Genomic DNA, 23,236 nt, shown 5'->3' with positions numbered 1-23,236 from the left:
AGGCTGCCATCTTTCCTCTTGATGTCCTGAACCATCTTTTGAAGTTGCCTGTAAAGCACAGCAGTTATTTGTCATTCATTTAAAAAACAAGATGTTCACTTAAGCTTTAAAAAATACAGTCTTTGAGCTAATGATGCTGACGTTTACGTTAATGGCAGTGTAATAAGCATTTAGGGTTAAAGCAACTTTTCAACAATAAGCACCTTCTCAGTTCTACTGACACTCTGAGGTCTTAAGGTCAGAGGTGTTTCCATGACCGTCTGGATGTAAGACTAACGCTTCACCATCAAGGACAACAGTAGTAAGCAGCCGCTTCCTTTTTTTGCCGTTTTGTAAAAGATCCACAGCGTTATTATTATACAATGAACTTAGGGATAGGTTTGCACTTTTTGAAGCTTAATTTAATAAATTTTCATCTAAATTAAAAAAAAGACTTAAATAAATAAAATCTCTTTTACATTTTCTTTCACATTTATGAAGCAACCATTTAGACTTATTTGTTCTGAACAAATATCATTTATACAGTATATAGATACATATATACACACACATATGGTATATACACATATACACACACACATATATATACACACGCACATATATATATATATTCACGATTTCTAATTTTACAATTGTTGAAGAATTGCATCTAAAAAAAACCCAAATATATAAAGTGACATAAATACATTGATTACAATCTATTTTTCTTGCAGGGCTTTAAGAGGAAACGCTACTTTTTTGTAACAGAAGTGTTAAAAAAATCCTTCTTACCAGAGCTTCTCTGTAGCCGGAGCAATGAGCTGACCTAATTTTTCCTTATTCATTTTGAACATGCCACTTTACAAACTAAACTCATCTGATTTCACCACGTTAGTTCTGACAGAGAGTCTGATGAACTTTTTCTGAGTCTCTCCTTTGTCTCAAACGTGCTTATTTGTAAGAAAATCACTTCTGTTTTCCACTCCCTCTGTCCCTTCCTCCCTCACACACACACCCTCGCCCCTACACACACGTTGACTCCACATTGAGCAAACCTCTTGAATCACATCTCCCCCGACTCTTCAGTTCCACTTCTACTTTAACAGTATCATTTCAGCAGCTGCTTACAACTGTGGTCGTCTCCTCTGTTTGACCTTTAAACTCCGCTGCACAGTTTTTAATCTGTACGTTATAACCACACGGTCACACATTCAAATTAATTCAACATAATCATTTTTTCAGTTGCTCCAACCTGCCATGTCTTTCACAAGACAACGTTGGCTGTTTTTAGCTTGTGAGTGTGTCAGTGTGGTCACTGAGGTCACACCTGATGTGACATGGAAAGTACCAAGTAGTAATCCTGAATATTGTCTATAAATGGAAGACGAAAGAATAGCGTGTGAAAGGTTCACATGAAGACTCTTTTCTTCGGTTCTAAATAGAGAGCTGTTAATATTTCAATATTTAAACCAGTGGTTCTCAAACTTTTTCTACTCTGTACCACCTGAGAAAACATTGAGCTCTCTGAGTACCACCACGATGACCAACATTAGAATCTAGCAGCAGAGGCCTTCACTGTTAGCTTCCACCACAGGAGAGAAGTTTTGAAATGTTTAGAAAGATGTTTATGTTTAAGTTGAAAATGTAAATGTGAAATTTGAATTTTCCCCACATTTTTTTCCCCCTAACTCTTTGGCTATTTTAATAAAGCCTAAATGTGCTGAGTTTTCAGTTCTGCTCTGCCACGAAAATGTTCACTGTGGAAACAAATGTCAAAACATGGCAACCCTTGACCCAGTGGAAAAATAACTGAGTAATCAGAGGACTAGCAGTTTAAATTCCCAGATCCTAAATGGTTGACCAATCAACAGAAACTCCTCCTAATCATTGTCACATCTTGTCTTATGCAATTGTTAATCACCATGATCATCATCATCATGATGGTGAGTAATGAAGGGTCGATAAAACTGTCTTCTGACCAAATATTGCACATATTTTAAAGAATTCTGTTTTAGTTACTGGCTAAGTCCAGTCAGTCATTTCTTTGACTGTAGGTGTAGCAGTCTGACTACTACTACTCTGGCTAAATGTGCAAAACATTTACAGCACAACAGAACATTTCTCCTTGAAGTCCTAGCAGTGCATAAAAAATCTACCATGACTTCAGCACTGAAAAGACCACAGGCTTGGTGCTGGTGCTGGTCCCTGCTCCGGTGGTTGAGAGCCCTCTGTGGAAAGGGCTCTGTGATAATGGATGTGTTTTGTAAATATATTGATGATGAAAGCCATGAATGTAAATACAAAATGACCTCATTATGTTTTCTTGGGTCCAAATCTTTAAATCTTTTGTTTAATTGTAGTAAAGCCCACCAGTTCTTCTTTGAGAGAAATGAAAGCACACATCCACACAAACACGTAGACTCAAGGGAATAGATGAAACAGGAAGGGGCCGCACGACCACAAAAACACTGGTGACAAACATGTAGGTGCACACATGCTTCAAATGTTGGTGAATGTGGGTTTGACCAAAATGGCTATAGACGTGTGCATATAAAAATATCAAATATTTGCTCTCTGATATATATTTGATACATAACGGAAAATAATGAGGTGTTTGTACTTATTTTGGAAGAGAGGAGGGTCAGAAAAGGCTTTCTGGTTTAGTTGGGAAATGATATAGAATTCACTTCAGGAGAAGACAATGGTTTTAAAGTCTTACTTACGGTTGGTGAATGAGACTAAACCTGCTCAGGTCACTGTCGGACAGGTTCTGTGAAAGAATCAGACAAAAAGCTGTGGAAGGCAACTCAAATTGGCTCAAAGGTAAAAACATGTAAGTCAAGAAAATCAAGTTAAAGATTTTTTATATTATTATTATAAATAATAATAATAAGTGTTAATCGTGTTTGGGCCACAACTTATTCTTTATTTTAAATTTGGTCCCTTCCAGTGAGTTTGACGAGCCCTCTCTTGGGGTTGTGAACCCCCAGTTGAAGACCTCTGCGTTACATTGTTTTTGTAAAAAGACCATCAGACAATGTTTTAAATTAGTGACCTGGTATGACAGACATTACTGGTTAAAGACTCACTGTAAAATGTTATCTTCCCAACGTTAACATAAAACTCTTATTATACTATATTATATTATTATTATTCTTTTTTAAGTGGGTCCTGCAAACTGTATTTTCAACTGACAAGTGGCCGTACTACTCATGTGCATTGCCTGTAAGTAAACAGGAGAGGGCAGCATCTTACTAAAAAGGGGAAAAAAGAATCCCCACATTTTAAATGAGGAAGATAACGATGTAAAATGAATAAACATTTTATATCACAGAACATTGCTGGGATTTCCTGTTTCTAATGTAACCTGCTCTATAAATACAATAATTCCGTAGAAATTAGGATCCACATTTTCAAATGGCAGCTCCACGACATTTTGCAGACTTTTAACCAACACTGGGTTCGCACGTTTAAAGTCACAAAGTCATTGTCAGTCTGTGCTGCTCTGTGATATTTCCTTGATTGGATTTTAATGTCTTTTACAAAAGGACCTGTAAATGAAAAGGAAATGATTATCATAAAATATGCAACAAATCCTTCTAAATGATGTATTCCCTCTCTTCATTCATAATTCATGGCTCCAAGTCATTAGCAGCTCCGCGCTCTACTGTTTTGTGTGTAGTAAGATCCATGTCGACAAATGTATGGAACTGTTTTTGACTTGTCAGATAAAGAACACGAAGAGAAGGCTCTTGGAAAAGGTTACTGAATCAGGTTTAGTGTTTGCAGTGGTCATTATTTAGGAATAAATAATATAGTGAAGGTTATTTATCTAATCATACTTTAACCTATGATTTACTATTATTTTTATTAATATTTTTATTTTGTTCATACATAAAAAGCCTCATTTGAAAGGTGTTTCCTCCTTGAGACGAGCTCTCGCTCGTCCTTCGATTTTTACTGAAAACTCTTTGTCTGTAAAATCACACATAAAACATCCAACAGGGCGCCCTGGTGGATACTCAGACTCTGCTCTAACAATGCATAATTGATGGGATTGTCTGTGCTTGTTTTAATGAGATAACAAGCTGCAGTCTTACATGAGTTTACTGTGTTAGACAGGACGCAATCACATAACTTTCCAGCGTCCTTTACAGGTGATTTAGCTGTTTTTGTATGTGATTTTATTTCTCTCAGTCTGTGTGTGTTACCTTAATATGGCTGTGAAGACTGTACTACGACTGTACTACGACTGTACTACGACTGTACTAAGAGGTATTTTCAAACGCCTGCACTAGAGAGAACGGGGAGAACATCCAAACTCCTTCAACACCTTTTATATTAATATGAATAAGAACAATCTTCCCTCTGCAGTAACTATAAATACTTCGCTTAAACTTCAAATCAACTGTTTAATTACCTCAGAACATGAGACACTTGTGTGTTGTGACAGATCATCACGTGTACCGTGGGAAATTATTCAAATTGTTGATCTTCATCATCCCGTGTCTCTCCTTATTTCCTGCGAGTGTATCAGCATTGTGTTCAACTAAACTGGCCCACACTGAGTAGTTCATTGTGAGTGAATTTAAACTAGAAGAACAATGTATTTTATTATATCGGCTTTGTGGGAGAATTTTATAAAATGTGTCGTTGCTCAAAATCAAGAGGATTTTTTTTTACCATTAACAAAGCACTCCTAGTATTTACATGCTGCCGTAGCTGCAAGAGTGAAGATGAAAAGGATGATGTGAGTGGCTTTGTATTTTGTTTATTATCAGATTTCAAAGTTATCTTTTCAACCAGCTGCAGTGTCACCATTGCTTTTGATATACTCTCGACATCTGTGACATACTCTATACATCTTTTTATCTGCATGCCTGTTGATTTGCATCTAAAAGATGTACATCACCTGACTGTAGTGTCTCTATTTTTACAAGTCGACCACAGGAAAGGACCTACATTATTATGACAGCCGGCCTTAGAGTAATGGCCTTGAATACTAAAGCTAACTCTCCGCTCTATGTCTCTGTTACCATATGAAGATACAGATGACTTAATGTGACGTCCATCCATAACCTTGACATCCATTTTATTCTGTTTGGAAACATAATTATATCAATGAGAGTATATTATTATAAATTAAGAATTTAAGAAAGTCCTTTATTTGTCCCACAATGAGAAAATTGTGGAAAAATGAAATGTGAAAAATAATTCCCACCAATATTTTAGGTGTCTTTGAAACACACTGTAGTCAGGTGTTCATAAAGTTAGTGTTGAAACACATACACAAAATATATACTGTATGTATTGTGTGTATAAGTATACAGTATCAACCAACAGCCCTTGTGTTTGAATGTTTAAAAAAGAAAATCCTACTGAAAATCGAACATTTTCTCTGCTCCTTAGCCACTCCAGCTGCATTTATTTGGTGTAAAGTCAGGCCATGTCTCAGATTTTCTCTTGTACTTTTATATAGACGTCCATTCATATTATCAACTTGTTGCACACAGTATATACAAGCCTCATAAAGAAACTGCTTACACACAAGCAGAGACTATCAACTGGAACAGGAGGAGGAGTAGAAATGGACTTTCCTCAGTTAGAACGATAATATTAGAATTATAGGAATACGCATTAGCCCATGTACAGTATATAGAAATAACATGGTTATTTGTCAAATATGCCAGTCCGTGTGTGTCTCCTCATACGTCCTTCACACAGCCCTGGTGATAGAGCAGTAGCTTGGAATACCTATTCTCTGTATGTAAAATATGTTTCTGATCTTCTGTGGTAACTGGCACATGAAAGTCTCCCCTGTGAAACTTTAATAACACTGGATGATGTAAAACCACAGAGGGCGCATTTCCATGGACAATACTCTGTGGTCATGTGTTGAGGAATTTCAAAAAATAATAGTGATGCAATATTTTACCTGAAGTGGAGCACCTTCAGGGGCAGTCAATAATGAATGGCAGAGCAGACTGTTTCTCTTACCAAGTCCTCAAAGCTGACCAGAGACCACTGGAGTAAAACCAACTAACTAAGTAACTACATTTCCTGAAGGGTTTCTATCTATCATCCATCCATCCATCCATCCATCTAAATATCTAACTATTCAAGAAACACTAAAGCAGTGGTCACTTGCAAACTACCAATGGCACGTTGCCGTTTCCATGTAGCTCAACAAAGGCCTAATGACTCAAACAAACATTTAAAAACGGAATTGGTCGCTCTGCAGGTTTTGTTTTTGTAATAGTTTTTCCTATTTATTATGTATTTTTTTGTTTTTTGTAGTTTAGTTAATTTGGTTATTTAAAACAATGCACAGGTTTATGTGAATTATTTAACTATGCATTTAAATCCATGCTTACTGTAGCACTACCAACAGTAAGCATGTAAAATGGGTTCCATTTCTTATGCAAAAAAACAAAAAACTAAAGTAAACTACCATAATAATACAACCAGAATTGCATGTTTCACTTTTAACAATTAGCAATGTCTTATTTTGTGTGGTCTCAAGCAGCGGGACGGCTATTTGTGCACACACACACACATGCCTGCTTTAATAGCTACTGCTTTGATACTGTATAATTAGCCTCAACGTTTGTTTGCCCTGCATCTGTTTCAAGAACAGTACAGTTGTCAATTTTATTGTTACTATTTATTTTTTCTATTTTGCACAGTTGACTATTCTATTCTATTCAACACCGTGAGATTTAAAGTGATATCCCAATGCTACCTGTTGATGTCACATATGAGACAACATTATTTTAGAGTACTACTGTATAACTGACACCCTCTCACACTTCCCCTTTGTACAAACAGTGAGTCAATGTGAACCTGGCCCAGTTGACATGTGAACCTGTAAGCTTTTCCTTCTTTGGAACTGTCAACATCTTACACATGTTACACATCAATACATCTCTATATAAACACAGGGTATATTCATATGTATGTATAAAATCATTAAATTTAACAATAATAATCATCAGCCACAACAAAATATGATCCAAAATTGATTAAAATATGTAAAAAACCCAAAGCAGAATAAAATAGAATATATATATAAATATATATATATATAAATGTAACTTACCAGAAGTCTTTGTCCATTTATCCGAAGTTTCTTCACAGTAGTGGCACAATCCTGCATGTTGTTCTGCGGGACAGCAGCACGTTTTTACAGGTGTAATTCTTAAATACACGGCATAGGATTTGATGACACTGCTAAAAAACAGTGGTCTGTTCCCTTCAGTATTTGTTAGTTTCTGTCTACTGTCTAATCATCGCCTCCCTAACACTCACCTTACACATGAAGAGGACTACTTGCGCCTGGTCCCAGCCCTCGCACTCTTCTCTGGACGGCAGGTTCATTTCTGTGACACCAGGGAACCTGCGACCATCTAGATTTACAGTAATAGTCCGTCTGTCACACACCGACACATTTGACCACAGCAAAGCTCAGACAGGGAGGTGAAGTCATCAGCACCAGAGCGTGTTCGTTGTTTTACTTCATCCTGATATGGTAATCAATGGTATTATGGTGAAAAAAACACCCACGAAGATTGCATGGGGGTTTCTAAAAAGAGGAAGAAAAGACTTCCTCAAAAATCAATATAACTGACATAAAGTGACTATTTACCATTGGACTCCTGGATGCAGTTTAGTTTTCTGTTGACATGTGGTAGTATTCAACATCTTACATGTGATATTTTTGCATTCACAAAGAATAATCCTCGACGGTGAAGTCTAAACTTGAATAAAAACTTTATCTTCTAAAGTAGGAAACTCGTTCTCTACATTTGCTGCAGTTTAGTGTCACGTCTAAGGACGGAATTCAAGTTCCTTTTAAAAGTTCCTTTCAGTTTCAGGGAAAAGAAAAAGCAGACGTAACTAAAGCCAAACAGACTTCTGTGATTATAACAGTATACCAGTGTTTCCTAACCTCTTTTGAGCCACGACACATCACCAAACTAAAAAAAGGATACATAATGAAATATAATAATCTCTTTAGTTTAAATGACCTCATAATTGACTAAAATCTTGGCTTGTTTAGTTGAAGACAGGAATTGAAGAAAGACACACATCTTCAACAGCTCTGTTTATTTTTTTTAGTTTTTAAAGCCATCTGCTGCCACCTAGCAGAAGAGGTTTTAATCGCTCTGCCTTTCATGCTTTGACGAGCAAAAAAAAAAATGATATGCATGTCATATGCTTGTCTCACACCAAATCAGTTCAAATCAGATCACATAAAATGTAAGAAAACTATGCACACTGTATGGATGTCATGCTGAAACAAGGACCCTCTTAGAAATAATAACACCAGTCTGGGAACCTTTTGACCTGTCTTTGTGTTATCAGGTATAACAGAATCCTCTCTGGTGGTTGGAGCTGCACCTTACTCACTATCACTATAGGTTTTCCCTATTGCCTTTTGTGGCGGCAGTTCTTCGTACTGAGACAGTAACAATTCCATTACTCTCTGTTTGGATGGAGGCCAGGCCTCTCATATAACAGCTGAATGATTTGGAGCTAAATCATCCGACAATTAGTTGTGTCTGCACTTTGACACCCGTTAACCCTGGGATCTCAGTGCTAATGAGAGCTGCATGAAATCTAGCGTGCAGCAGACATACTCAAGGTGTGCCTGTTCAATTGAAGAAAACAGTGTTAAATTAATGTGCCGTAGTTTGTAATTGTGGCCTTTAGCAGGGAGGATGTTTTTTTTTAGCTTATTTTTAACTATATTGGCTAACATTACAATTTCTGTCTTTTTGCTTTTTGTGAGCTGGTATTGAATTTCCTTCTCTCATTTCAGCTGTATTAATACGCAACTATATCTGTTCTTACAGACCATTGTTTCCCAAATACTGGGTCGCGACACTCAGGTGGTTCACAAAAGATTTTCTTTTGGGTCGTCTCACATCATGTTTTCCAGGAGTTTACGAATAATGTCTATTGACTTGGGTCGTGGAGGTTTGGGACTAAAATATGGGTACCCAGAAAAAAAGTTTGGTAAACACTGTGTTAGACAATGAAATTGTTTTTTATTACCCCGGCCTTATGCAGCCAGCCGGATCAGGATTGTTAAAGTGAAAGAAACAGTATTAATTCAATGTACCATAGTCTGTTTGTAATTAAGGCCTTTTTAAGCTAAGGGTGTGTTTTCTTGTTTTGTTTTGTTTTTTTTATTTAATTCTTTTTATTCCGACTAACATTTGTCAGTTAACCTCGCCATTTTCTCCCATTTTTACCATTTGGGTCTAATATTCATTTATCTGTATTTCAGCTGCATAACCTAATATTCTGCTGCTGTATTTTTTAACAGCTCATAAAGAATAGAGAGTCTACTAGAATGTTTAGCATTTTCTTAATTTCCCTCTTATAATTCTTTCCAAAGCAGAGTAAGTGAAAAAAAGAGCTAATTTATCAGTTTTCTGACGGTGATATTTTATAGCTTCTGTACCAGTTTCTGTGCAGTCACTCTTTGTTGTCAAAAATGTCATCATTGAACTGCCCATACACCACTTCCTCTTCCCCCCAAACATGCTTTTGTACAAAATGATCATGTTTGGTCTCCTGCAGCATGGCCATTCCTGAAGGTTAGCTGCAGTTGAACTTAATCACTGACCACTGAATGGTTCCCCTCAGTCATCAGCTGATCACATCCTCAACAGCTCTAAAGTCCCTGCTTATGTTTGTTGGATCTTGGGGGACAGACTCACAAAAACACTCACTTTAGGTGTAAGGCTCATTAAAGCAGCCGAGCAGATGGTGCAGATTTTGAACGGACATAATGAGAAGGTGAGTGGTGACATAAACTGGACATGGCAGGACAGCTGTGACAGGTTTCCTGAGGTGTCCCGAGACCAGGCGTCTCTGAGGAATGGCAGATTACACCAGCCGGGAGAGTGAAAAAAAAAAGTTACAACAACTTCACTCAACTTTCAATACAAAAAAAAGCGATCAAGCCCTGAAAGAATGGTGCCAAGTGTGTGTGTGTTTATACGTTTGCCTCCTCCACATCTTCACTCATCCAAACTTGGCAGCTGGGTTTTTGGTAAACACCAAATCCTCAACACCTGTTGCCAGATGCCTTTCCTGTCTGCCAAGTCTCACCAACCCTGCTCCAACTGACAGCAAGTCCCATGATGGGCAGAAAACTACAACTGTCAAAAAAACAAGTAAGGCTTACAGGTGGAAGATAAGCAGCACACTGCACCAGGAAGTTGTACTGGTACACAGATACTTTTCAGTAGCTGGTCAAGGAGTAGAATAAGAGGAGAAATGTTTCGCTCTCTTTTTGTGCAGCCTGTAAAGAAAAGGCCTAGACTGGAGGAAGCCAGCGCTCCCAGGTGTGAAGAGGTGAAGTTCAAGGATGTCAGATTGTACCTAGTGGAGAGGAAAATGGGAAGCAGCAGGAGGCGCTTCCTCAGCCAACTGGCCAGGTCAAAGGGCTTCATTGTGGACGGCATCCTCAGGTTGGGAAAATCATTCCACTGACTTTGTATAGAGATGTTATCGTCATCGTTCATGTTCAGCTCTTTGGTGTTTTACCTTTAATTCTCATGTTTGCAGTGTTTCCTGTTGACGTGGTTGTAGGTTTGAACCTGGTAAAACCTGACTCACAAATCACTCCAACATTTCTTGTTAGTTGTTTTCAATCACCATGGTCCAGTATACATACATAATGGTCCATTGACTGGTCTTGAATATATTGGACACGGATTACGACCAAAGGTTATAGAGGAAACAATTTAGTTCATTTGCCAACAGATTGTGATTTTCTCCAGGACAGGGTGGAGGACAATGTCTGTTTTTTTGCCTTACGACCAGTCGTCTGAGTCTGAGGATCACTCAAAAACTGCTCTCTCAGTTTCCGGTGTGTAAGCAGTATTATATTTACTCTACCATACTACTTTATCCACACTCTGATGGTAAAGTTCTTTAGTGGTTTTGATAGACAGTACAAGTGTTTGAGCTAAAGAAAGGTTAAGTGTCTCTACTTCATGTGCTATTAGAGACATGGACGTCTGTCATTTTAGCACAGCAATCCAGGTAAACCTTTCTTCTTGAACTTTTTTGTGACTTTCTGTGATTCATTTTGACATTTTGTTATAAAAGGTTTTTTTTCTTTTGGAGGCCAGTCATGAAATTATTTAGAGAAAAGGGTCTGATTTAGCCACACCTTGTTGGTTATGAGAGGCAAATAAAGAGGCTATAAAACACCACAGAGCACAGGAAGGTTCAGCAACATCAGCCTGAGAACAAGTTTCTTAATCTGCTGGGTGAAAGTTTTTTTTTTTTTGTGGGTTGCATAAAGACGGGTTATTTTGGAAGCTGGTTTCTCACACTGATGAATCATCTACTGTGAGGTAATTATGGCAACAATGTACTTCCTTCGCTTTTAGTCTCACACCAGAAATATCTCTGCAGCGCCAAACTCTGATTCTCAGAGTTGGGCTTATGTTTGACATTAAATCTGCAATCATTTAATTTAAAAATGCAGACGTGTCTCTTTATTGTTAAAACGGTCCTCAAGAGTTTAGAACAACCCTCAGGTGTGTGTGTTTGTGTGTGTGTTTTAATGCATGTCTAAGTCTTCTTCCTGCCAGCCGGGTGCCAGCCTGGCCGTGGCATCATTCCCAGAAACACATCTTGAGCGCTCCTATGGTTACACTTGGCTTGATACAATAGTTTGAGACCCACCACAGGAAGTGGAGCGCGCCAGCCTCAAACTGACACGACAAAACTGATATCAGCTGCAGTCTGATAACAACGTCTCGCATTGTCCGCCTAGCCTTAATAAAATGACATATTCCAGACACACACACACGCAGAAAAAGAAAAGAAAAAAAGGGTTGTGTAGAGTTGTTAAAGTACCGCTCGACTACGAGTAAAAAAGGGTCAAAGCCGAAGGGAAAAAAAAAAAAATATATATAATATAAAAACATGCAAATGTTACATAACAGATTTGGTTGGAGTGCCTCTAGTGGACGTGGGATGTAAAATAACCTGGTATAGATGTGGTGATGAGCTTAAAAAACATTAAAACATTAAAATTTAATTTTAATATTTAACATTAAAAATATTCGGATCTGATTGGAGGGGACGACTGACAGCTGCAGCTGACACACTTGTCCTTGCTGTTGGATGAGCTGCTATAAATAAGTCTTTTAGAAACGACATCTCCCTCGCTCGTTCTTGTAATTTTCGCCTAATATTCTAAACTGCAGCGCAGCTCATAATGCAGTCGTCACTCTTATTTCCAGAGACACGGTGCATCATCATTAACCTTTGACCTCATCCTGTCTCTTTTTATTACCGTTGTGTGTATGAGGCTTTTGAATATCCAGTCAACTCAAACTCAGTGGAGGCTGCTGTGGAATATATTTACCAATGTACTGCAGTACATTGCAGTACAGGCTTTTATGGAATTTAAATATGTGGAGTTTTATTTCATCCATTAATTGAAAAGGCCTCTGTAGACCAAGTTTATTTTTGTCATTCAAGGTTAGCTGTGGTGGTAGCAGCAGCACCTAGTAGCGGTTGCCTCACAACAACAAGGTTAGTGGTGTGCGCCTCTTCTTCATGCGTGGTGGTGAGTAATGTTGTAAACCAGGCTTTTTGGGGCTTTTCTCTGGTTTGAAGAGTTGTCTTTTGGGTTTTCTGTGGGTTGTTTACTTTTTGCTTCAGTTTCCTCCTAAAAACTCAAGAGGCCTGTGAAAAAAAAATACTAAGTAAGAACATTAAAGAATTTCCCAGGAGATTTTCATTCAGCATGAGGCGTTTGGGCTGTAGCAATGCAGCACATTCCACATTTACTAAAAAAGAAAAATCTCTCAGTTTTACTTTGTTTGCAATGTTTAAAGAAAATAAGGAAAACTGATCAGGCTCATCTCTCTGTCTCCTCCTACAGCCAGCTTTTTTAACACTCAAACAAATATTTTATAACCAAACTTCAACTGCAAAACTCAGTTTCTTTTAAATTTCAGTTCAATCCTATTTCTTCTTAAACTCACTTTATATTTAAGTTTCAAACAGGAGCTGCTATAAAAGTAAAGAGGTTGAATCATTTTTATAGTTTTAATGCAGCCGTTCTGGGTTTTTTTTTGCCGATGGGGGGCGGGGGGTGTGTTGGCTGCTGTCTGTCCTCGTGTCTCAGCTCAGAGCTTCATTGATTCCGTCTGACGCTGGCCCTTAATTTTAGTTTAACTTCCAGGATTTTGTGACAATTTACATTCCTTTTTGCAACCTGCAATTGTCTTCGATAACACTCTTTGTCTCTTTGTCCCACGGTGGGGACATTTTACCGTCATTTGTAATTGTGTTTCTTTTGTTCAACAAGAATAGCAGGTTTCTATAAATAACAGTGTTTAAATAAAGTTTGTTCGAGTTTCAAGCCGAGGCTGTGAAGGTTTTGATGCCTGTGGGGGGGGGGGGGGGGGGTTGGGTTGGGAACAACTGAAATACAATAAATAACAACTGAAATACAACTGAAATACAATAAATAACTGAAATACAATAAATAACATTTAGTGAAACAGAAACAAGAGTTTGAATCAACAATTCCATTCATACGATTTATTTTATTTTATTTCCTGCAGCTCACCTGTTTGTTTCTCTTCTTTATGGGTAAAAATGTGTTTGCTTTAAATCAGGAAGTGAAGCTAATTCGTTTCCAGGTCCAGGTCAGGACACAGGTAGCGAAGAGCTAAAGCTACTCATGCAAGTGTGGCTGTAATCAGTCTGATTGGTACATGCTAGTGTTCCAGGAAGCAGAGAGCAGGAAGTTACTGTGGCTTCAGTGAGTCCAGTGAAGGACGGCAGTGGTGTTCTGAGCTGCTCCATGACACACTGGTTGCTCCAGACCTACAGCAGTAAGACTGTGGTAAACAAGCTGTTGCCGAGGCACAGTGAACATCAGAGAATGTTCAGGTAATTAGTGAGAGGGAAATTTACATGAACTATTGCTATATAAGTTTTCTGATGTTTTATTCAGAAAAGTTCCTCTACAGAGGAGACTGGATGACAGTATGTGCTCTCAGTGTTACAGTCACACTCCTGGTTGTTTAACTTTAGTCACAATTAGTCATTTATTTTAATTTCATTTAATTTCCATTAAAAATATCTGTTTTAGGATTTTGTTTGAAGTTTTGAAGAATATTAACTTAATCCTATTTTTGTTTAAATTGTTTTTTTTTCTTTGTGCTCTCACATAATCTTTGGATCATTTGGCTTTTTTTTGTCACTCTAAAGACCTATATTTAGGCTTGTCTAATGTGATAAATCCAGATGACTCTTGGTAATTTTTTTTTTTTTAAATCTTTTTTATTTTATTATAAATTTTATTTATTTATTTTACTTTTTTATTTTATTATAAAATATATGTAAAAATAAATCATATTTTCATGTATTTATTTTACTTCTGTTAATTATTTATTACTATATTTATATTTATTAATATTATTATAGTAATTGTGCTTGATGTTGGACCAATATTTACACTTTTTTTCTTTATGAAATTATTTTATGAAGTACATTCACTTTTTGTTATCTTGACCATTTATGGGTCAATCTGGATGTGAACATTCCAAATGTTTTGGTATGTTTGACTCTTCTTGACCTAACTTCAGATCCTGTGGTCACGGCTTGGGCTAACTGTTTCTAGACTGTTTCTTGTGTAGAAATCTAATCTACATGCTTATTTCTCTACTACTATCCTCCATCTTTTAGTTGCGTTGACCAATCTCTTATATTTTTTCATTATTCATCATTTCTGACAAACTTTGATTAATGTAGAAACGACTAACGTTTCATTTGGAGTTAAATTTGCGGTAAATGATCCAAATGAAACCAGTCAGTCACTGAAACAGTTTTCATCTTCTCCGGACAGCGATGCAGTCACTCACATTGTATCAGAGGACACCCAGTCCTCATCACTGTGGACGTGGCTGAAGACCTGCCACCTGAAGACTTTGACCTCTGTGCAAGTGTTGAACATGAGCTGGTTCACTGAGAGCATGAGAGAAGGCAGACCTGTTGCTGTAGAAACCAGACATCAAATTCAGGTGAGTGAGTCACACAGACGTTTACAGTGAAATGGGAACTGGTGTGAAGAAAACAGAGGTTTCTCTTTTTTTACATTATGTTATGTGACTAGGTTTTTTTGTTTTCCTTGAAAGCAAAACCTCTATATGTAAAAAAAAAAAGCTTCCGTGTGAGTTTTTAGCCCAGCGTTTCACCTCGCTGATAGTAACAAAAATGTGTGAGATGAACTCATCAGCTGCACGGCATCAGTCAGAGCAACCCTGTAAATAAAATACACACACTTTCACAAATTTCTCCTGAGTGGCTGCGGCTGTGACAGCTTGCCAGCATACGGATCCAAAATGAAGAGAATATGTTGTCTCCTGCCCCCACCCCCTCCTGTGGAGCGAAGTAAACACTCGTCTCCTGCAGTCACACTTGTCAGATTGTATCTTTGTTTTCACCTCACAGACAGCGGTGGTGTTAATAGTCACGCTGATATTTGCTCCAATCTCCATGAAACGCAAAACCGCAAATGTGTTTTAAACGTCATAGGTAGGATGAAAAAGTTGTGAGCTACAACTCACACCTACTATGTTCACAAAACAGGCTTCTTCCTATGAAACTTTTCTACATTCTCCTCAGGAAACCATTGAGAAACTAACAGATTATGGTAGACCTGCAAATGAATTCTGATTCTCTCAGGATCTCTCCACTGCGCCACACTGTGTTAGAAGACAAATAAAGTTCAGTTTACACATACAAACCTCACAACTCAACAAGAATCAACCTCAGAACCAACCCATTTTTCTATCTATCCATCTATTAGTCACTTGGGAGTTCCCTTTGGGAAATTAAGTTACATAATGATTATTTTAGATTGAATGCGAGACATCCCTGCGAGTACTTTCCTCTCACTACTGAGAAACATGGTGTTATTTTTTTTTTTTAATTGTTGCGAAACGTGTGTATTTTTCAAGACTATGTAGAAATAAGAATATCTTGGCCATCTGAGATGACTTAAAAACAAAGTGGATCAGAGGTCAGGAGTTTATGGTGTTCATCATGCTTGGTTTTTTTTCGATGTGTCAAAGATAAACCATCTACAATATCCTTTTTCCAATAAGAGATGGAAAACCAACATATGTGATGGTGCAACTGCAACAGTAGATGTAGCTACAGTTTAGAGTCATTGCTGCTGGCAGAGATGGCTTTAGAGACTCAGAGACTCTTTATCGAGAAAAGTTGTCTATATAAATATATCATATATANTATATATGATCAACCCTGCCTGCATCATTGTGGTAGTCAACACAGTGCACTGACAATCACGCGTCTGTTTCCACTTCTTCTTTATTTCTTTAACTTAACATCCCACTCCTCCTGCTGGTGAATTTAGGGACATAATGTTCCCTTTTGTCATGTCTAATTGTCTGCAAAATATTAATATTACATTGGTAATCCTTTTGACACATTTTACAAACGGGGAATCGTTTTCTCAACCGCATAAAAAGGCAATTTACACGCAGCAAATTGGATGATAGCAGGCAGATTTGTAATGCCACAGGTTAGGCAGTGTAATGGATTTGGATGCTACCAGACTGTGAGATGAGTGTCATTAGCCTGTTGCCCTGGAGACTTGCCGTCATGCAATGCAAAAAAAAAAGAGTCTCAAAAGCAAATGGCTGCATTTTTATGTAATTCAATTTGAATGCTCAGTTCTGTTCCATCAGCGATAACTCTGAACACATTTGGCCTTTTGACAGTTTACAGAGGCTCAGAGATATGGCTCTGTTTTTGTCTCTGGTTATGCATCTCTGATCATTTGTGCACACAGGACATCAAGCCAGCAGATGGTTGTAAACCCAGGACTGTGGCCACAGTTTCTCAGTACGCCTGCCAGAGACGGACAACTACCCAGAACCACAACACCATTTTCACAGTAAGAAGCCGTTTTCTAAACCTCACTGTGGACAAAACTGCACTTCTCTGTCCAGCTGTAGTTCCAGCTGCTTAATGTGAATTTCCCCCAAATCTGCTCTGCTCTAATTGGATGCTTGACTTGTTTCGGTCAGCAGCGCTTTGACATAACTCTCCCCAAAATACATTAACCTGCAAATGAGTAGCATCTGAGGCTGTGGCAACTGGTCGGGCAACAGCTGACAAGCCTTCAGTGCCTGGCACGGGGACCGGCATGGACATGCCCCGAGGTGCTGAACGCTTCGTCAAGATGGGGGACAGACGTGACACTTCTCTCAAGCGGAGAAACGTTTGTCACTATGCCATCTGGTGGTCATTGTTGGGAGGGGTGTGACGCTCAGGCAAGGATTCCAAGTTTGTAAAAAGGGAACTGGGCTGATTAGTTTAGATGTTGTTGTATTTTGAAGAAAAGAGGAAACAATGGTGAACGAGTGGCACGTGAGAAACCAGAAAATAGGAAGAAGCTGCTCTACATGCAGTGTGTGTATGCAGTACAATATTACACTGTGGTTTTGAGGAGCGCAGCTGAAAAGATTTGTGTTCATGAACATGTTCCATTTTTGATGCTCGCAGTAATCTGGGAGAAATGGTAATTTGTCTTTTTACGCAGGGACTCTATCACTTTGACGCTGTTACACGGAAAATCTTTTGAGACTCACAAGAAATTGAAATGGTTCTCCAGGATCAGTGGAACTGATATGGTTTACTTTGCAGATATGTAGATGGTGGCTTTAAAGAGAGAACTCTTGTTAAAGAAATCTGTTTCAAATAAATACACAAACGACAGGGTCTCCTGAAATTAATATTCAATAAGAAATTAAAACAACAATATTCAGAAAAAAACAACAAAAACAGGCTACACCTGTAAAGTAATACATTTAAAAACAGTAAAAACTGAAAGTTTCCCTGCCAAAATATGGTCATATTTTTGAAAAAGAAAATCCTGATTCTGCTACTTCACTCCACACATTATTCTGTTTTATTTTCCTGTGGTGATGGATGGTGATCGAACTGGATGTCGGTTAAATGCACACATGTGAACCCTTTGCACTCCCACACAGAGACCTACTGTACTGTGTGACACGTTCTCCAGAGTGCACGCCCACACCGGTCTCACCTGGGCAGCGTTTCATCATCTCTTTCTCTCCACTGCATTAACTCCATAATTAGCAGCACCACTTTATTTCCTCATGCACTGTATAAACTCATTATCCCCACATAATACGTCGACATCACCATCCAAGTCAGACAGACGGAGGAGGAATTGTTGGAAGTATTTTAATCACTCAACTTTGTGAGACGGGGAATTTAGTTTGGTGGAATTGTAGTGACCTTAAGGTTTTGTTTTTTTTTGTGGCAAATATAAAAAGAGACTCTGCACTGCTACAGTAATGTATAGTCTTTGTTTGACAACCTGATGGCTTAGGGATGCAAACGGTAGCGAGCATCCAAAGCCAACAGGGTGTGCTGGAGGAGGGGGTGTGTTGGGGGAGGGGCATAGATTGTAAAAGGAGGTGTCAGGATCAGAAAGAGGAGATGAACATCATCTCAGAAACAGCACCCCAGTGAGGTGTCAATCACGCAACTGCAGCGAACAGCCCCACGCTCCACAGACGTGCACTATTGATTTATTCCTCCCTGCTCCCTTTTTATCCCTCATCCCTCCCTCACCCTCCTACCATTACCTTAAGGTCGCGCACACACACACACGCACACACACACCCACACACACACACACACTTTTTTTCTCTCTCTGTCTTGTTGTGACTGCAGAATCCTTTGCCAGTACACACAGAAGTCGAGCTCACTGCGTCTCCTGATTTTTCATCTTTTAGCCTTTAGACTTCTGCTGTCATAAATATTCCATAAGCATGCTGCACTCTGACACACAAAATTGATGCTATGGTCTCACTTGATTGACACGGGGTACAGCCATGAAGCTGGGAATTGGACATCCTGGATTTCTTGCAGCAAAAGTACGTGAATGTAGACATGTAACGGATGAGATCACAGCTAAAGGTGGTATGGAAGATCTCAGCGTTTAAGGCGTCCCATTGATTTTTCCTCATCCCCTCAAGCATTCACAAGAAGCCTTAAACAAAAGTGGGAGAAATTTCAGATGCGAGTCACGCACTGCTGCTTTCTTTTTTTTTTCTCCTCCTATAGGTCTGCCTCACTTAAGCATCGTTTGTACCTTTTTGAAAGTCAGTTTAAACTTTTATTTTATTTGGGTTTTTACCTTCTTCAGCATCCACTCCCAGGTCAAATTACTCCACTCATCAGGGCTATCAGCTTCAGCTCTTTTAAGTGTAAGACTCAGTTGAAGAACCTCTCCTTCATACTGTGCATTATTGGCAGAGAGGGCACAGCTCCATTACACTTTTAATTTCCCTATATAGGCTGGTAATTAATGAAGCGCGTTTGTGGTGAAAAGTTGGTTCGAAACACCTGGGAGAGTGATCAGTCGGAGAAACAAACAACCAGCATCATTTAGCAGCATCTGTAACTGCTGAGACTGCTGCTTATCACTTTAATTATTCATGGTTGTTTAAGAGGCACATTCATTTACACAGCATTCACTCCGAAAGTGAGACAGAAGTAATAAAAACCAAATGCTGCCTGTGATTAATCTCGGACCAGTCTGGGATCACATTACTGCTTTAATCGCAGTTTTAATACAATTTACGCAGGTATAAACCAAACGATTCAGTAACAGTAATTATTGACGGTGGAAATATTAAAGAGTAGCTAACTTTCTAGAGGATGAAATGTGGTCATAAAAAGGGCATGGTAACGCTGGCACAATAACAAAGTCATTTTATAAACTTTATAATTATAAAAAAATATCTAGGTGAAAGAGGAACTTATTTAGCCTTGTAGACTGGTGATCACCCACAGGCGGCAACACAGCTATGACTTAAGGCTGACACCCTTGCCTTAAAAATATTACATCTCTCAATTAGAAACAGAAAATATAAAATCCATCCCCTGCCTATAAATCATGTTAGAAATCTCCTCCTCAGCAGGTTTTCTGACCTCCTTTCATGGTTTCCATTTTCACATGCGGTGACACTTACTGCTGTGCCAACAAGACTTCCGGGCATGTCTGTGATATCCAGTAGTGGGGGGTAAATGGGTGTGCTATATCAACGTCCCTGCACCACATGTACCCCCCATCGGCGAAACTCCTCATTAATTAGATTAATCAATATACAGCGTTAGTTTTTAAATTTTTTTCAGAACCTGCCACGTAGGATTTATGCAGTTGCTATGACAGCGTGACAGTTGACAGACTGGCTGGAGCTGGTGTGAACACGCATTAGTGTGTCAGTGTTGTTTCTAGAGAATCAAAGACACAGTGAGTCACTGCAAAGTTTTCTCCAACATAGTTTAGGTCAGGAGTGTCAGATCTCTGATCATGACAGTAGTACATTAGACACAGACAGGTTAAAAAATACAAAGTGGCAAATTAACACAGGCAGTGTTAGTCAAAAGGTTTACTGACACCGGAGATGTAGCAGAAGCTTGTCTGGTCTGTATAATACATAGTAAACAATCAAAAATACATTCAAACAAATCCAGCATTTCTGAATCATTATTGACATTATTGAGCTTGGGGGGTGAAAGTGGCCTACAGGCTGAGGGGTTTGAGACCCCTGTAGCCATTTGTCGTAAAAAAGATGAAGTTTTGACCAAGTAAGAATTGCTGGAAATAATGAGCTCAATGTCAAAGGTCACCTGATGGTCAGAAAAGGAAGAATAATCAGAGCTTTAACTTTTTTAACAATTTATCCAGGAAATTTTTCAGGGAAACTTTGAGGGTGGAGCTGATCTGGATTTGAGTGTTATAAACCACATTGATGTCAAGTAAATAACACAGGGTTACCAGATGTGCATTGATTGGATTTATTGCATGTACCAGGTACAGAAATGTTCCACCACAGAGGATCTCAGTACCGTATGGTAGTACATGCTGGACTCTTGACTGGTGTGTTACATACAGGGCCACACGTTCACAAACATCCACAATCACATTCATACCTATTGTGAATTTTTATTGTCCAGTTACAATGACCCTGCCTGGATTTGGACTGTGGGTGGTTTGGACTAGTGAAGTGAACGGTAGTATTTGAAAGCAAAATAATAAATTCCTAAATAGTTTAAGTCCCACGTGGTGAGTTTGAGGTTTGGAATTCCACATTTCAACATTCCCTAGATCTCAGTCAAATCAAACATCATCTGCCTTGTAAACCGGTCCAGTTCAGGGAGCCAGTCTTTAAAGTATCTGCTGCCATGTTTTGTTGTCGGTGGAGTCCGGCACTCGACTAGTCAGGTCTGTTTTCAGACACGGTGTTCACGTGGTCGTTGTTCACTGGTAGCATATAAACATTACATGATCTATTTTTGATTATTCATGATACAAACTACAAACTACACACTTGAATAAAACATGCCCTCTGTCACCTCTGAGGTTGAAGTGTGCCTCACCTCCGTGTCGGTGGGATGTAGATGAACCTCTCAGTGTGTACTGGCTTTTAGAAAGTCCTCCTCCTACCATGTGCTGCTGTAAACGGGTCAGTGCGTCTCATGGGTGAGCTGCACTCTTGTCTGCTGTGCTCACTGACCTCAGGCTACGTGTCCGCACACGACTGCAGCTGGTGCTGTGACCTCGGACCGCGGCTCGGCCGGGGGAGAGGAGACCGAGGCGTGATGTGGCTGAATTTGTTCTGACCCGCGGTCACACTAGGTTGCACGGATGGATTTAAAAAAAACCTCCCCAGTTAGAATTCCCATTCCTGCCTTTTAGCATTTGTCCTTTTAGGAAATATGCCTTAACTTTTCTTATTGCCGTTTTTTTTCTTCTGAAAATTTAGATTTTTTTTCATTCATGGTCTCAACACTCTTTACGCCCATCGTTGCTCGATCCAAATGCCATGGTTACAGACCCTTGTCATTACAACAGCACAGCAGCAAAATAATTTAATGTAATATTCATGTTCTTTATTATAAGTTACAGGATGCGTGCATTTTAAAAGGAGTCTAAAAATATGAGGTTTTCAAATCTAGTCTTTCATCTGATGTGATCTAGCCCAGGGATTCCCAGAGTGTGGCGCAACTCCCCAACGCCAGTTTGGAGTGATTTATTTTTTAAATTTTCATTACAAACTATTTAATAATATAAAATGTTTCATTAATTATTATTCTTTTATATTACCAATATATTAGTTTATATCTAAATTTTTGATGTTTAGATGGGGGAATTATATGAAATAATATTTATTAATTAATAGTATATATATATATATACACATCTATACATATATATACTGTACATATAATAATATAATATGCCAATGTTGCTGGGAATAGGAATAGAAAGAAGTACTGTGTTTTTACACTTTTCTGTTCATGGAAAATTGAGTCATAAAAATATAATCCAGAGCTACTGTCCTGGGGAAAGATCTGACAAGGTAAAAACATGGGAGAACATTAGAGATGAAAGTTAGAACAGCTGTTAACTGGTGTCTTGTCTCAAGTGAATGATGAAACTCGTTGAATGCTGGAGAAGCTTTGCAAAAAGCAGCACTAAAATAAAACAACATAACAAGGTTACACTTTTTTTTTTCAATCAGCACCTTTCTTTCTTTTAGACCAAATTTAACAGAAATGCCTGAGGGTTTTGTAAAAGTATTTTTGTTACACAGTGACAGTAACTTTCACTCTGAGGAGTCATGTCTCAAAGCCAGCACAGAGACGTACTTAACAAGTTCCATTCACCGTCGGACATTCAATACTGCCTTTAAGGAGTCATAATTGGAGGCTTGCTTGATTGGCACCTCACCTTTTAAGGAGGGGAAAATACAAGACCTAAAAACAATAGAGGCTCAGTGCTGGGTTTGGAAGTGTTTTAAAACAATGGTTCATCATTTTGGTGGCAGCAGCAAACTGTGAGGCCATTAAGCTGAACGTGACACACGTGCAGCTCTGTGCTGGTATCAGATGTTGGTAGAATTGATTATTTTTCAGGAAGTGTAATTTCTCTGTAAGAATCATTGAAATAACATTGGAAACAGAAGGTGTTAAAGTTTTAGAGTAAGAAAGACTTTTGTCTTTCAGCGGTGATAATGGCCAGTTCAGTCTACATAAAGAAATAGATCTTTCAGGTTTAAGATGAGCTGCCTTCCTGGACATTGTACAAAAACTACAGTTAATTTACAAATACTCCAAGTACACTATATAAATG

The 23,236-nt window shown here is 38.5% G+C and overlaps 2 protein-coding genes across 6 annotated transcripts in view; one reads left to right on the top strand and one right to left on the bottom strand.

Moving 5' to 3' along the window:
* Positions 1–7,528, bottom strand: part of blnk (B cell linker) — a 14,000-nt gene extending 6,472 nt beyond the window's left edge. Inside the window, exons 1-4 of the mRNA XM_025061207.1 lie at positions 7,288–7,528; positions 7,079–7,141; positions 2,703–2,749; positions 2–48 (exon numbers count right to left, since the gene is read on the bottom strand). Of these exons, the coding sequence (XP_024916975.1) occupies positions 2–48; positions 2,703–2,749; positions 7,079–7,141; positions 7,288–7,356 (226 nt within the window). The 5' untranslated portion in view covers positions 7,357–7,528. The remainder of the gene's footprint in view (position 1; positions 49–2,702; positions 2,750–7,078; positions 7,142–7,287) is intronic.
* Positions 1–23,236, top strand: part of dntt (deoxynucleotidyltransferase, terminal) — an 88,744-nt gene that overhangs the window by 13,204 nt on the left and 52,304 nt on the right. For 3 of the 5 annotated variants that reach the window (XM_025061201.1, XM_008322143.3, XM_025061203.1), the window contains exons 4-5: positions 14,879–15,053; positions 16,850–16,954. In XM_025061201.1, the coding sequence (XP_024916969.1) occupies positions 14,879–15,053; positions 16,850–16,954 (280 nt within the window). Of the gene's footprint in view, positions 1–8,156; positions 10,464–13,536; positions 13,921–14,878; positions 15,054–16,849; positions 16,955–23,236 lie in introns of those variants that run through there. The other 2 variants (XM_025061205.1, XM_025061204.1) reach the window with 2 other exon arrangements.

Source organism: Cynoglossus semilaevis, chromosome 12 (genome assembly GCF_000523025.1).
Source record: "Cynoglossus semilaevis isolate Cse_v1.0 chromosome 12, Cse_v1.0, whole genome shotgun sequence".
Lineage (NCBI taxonomy): Eukaryota > Metazoa > Chordata > Actinopteri > Pleuronectiformes > Cynoglossidae > Cynoglossus > Cynoglossus semilaevis.
This window is presented reverse-complemented; position numbering and strand designations above follow the sequence as displayed.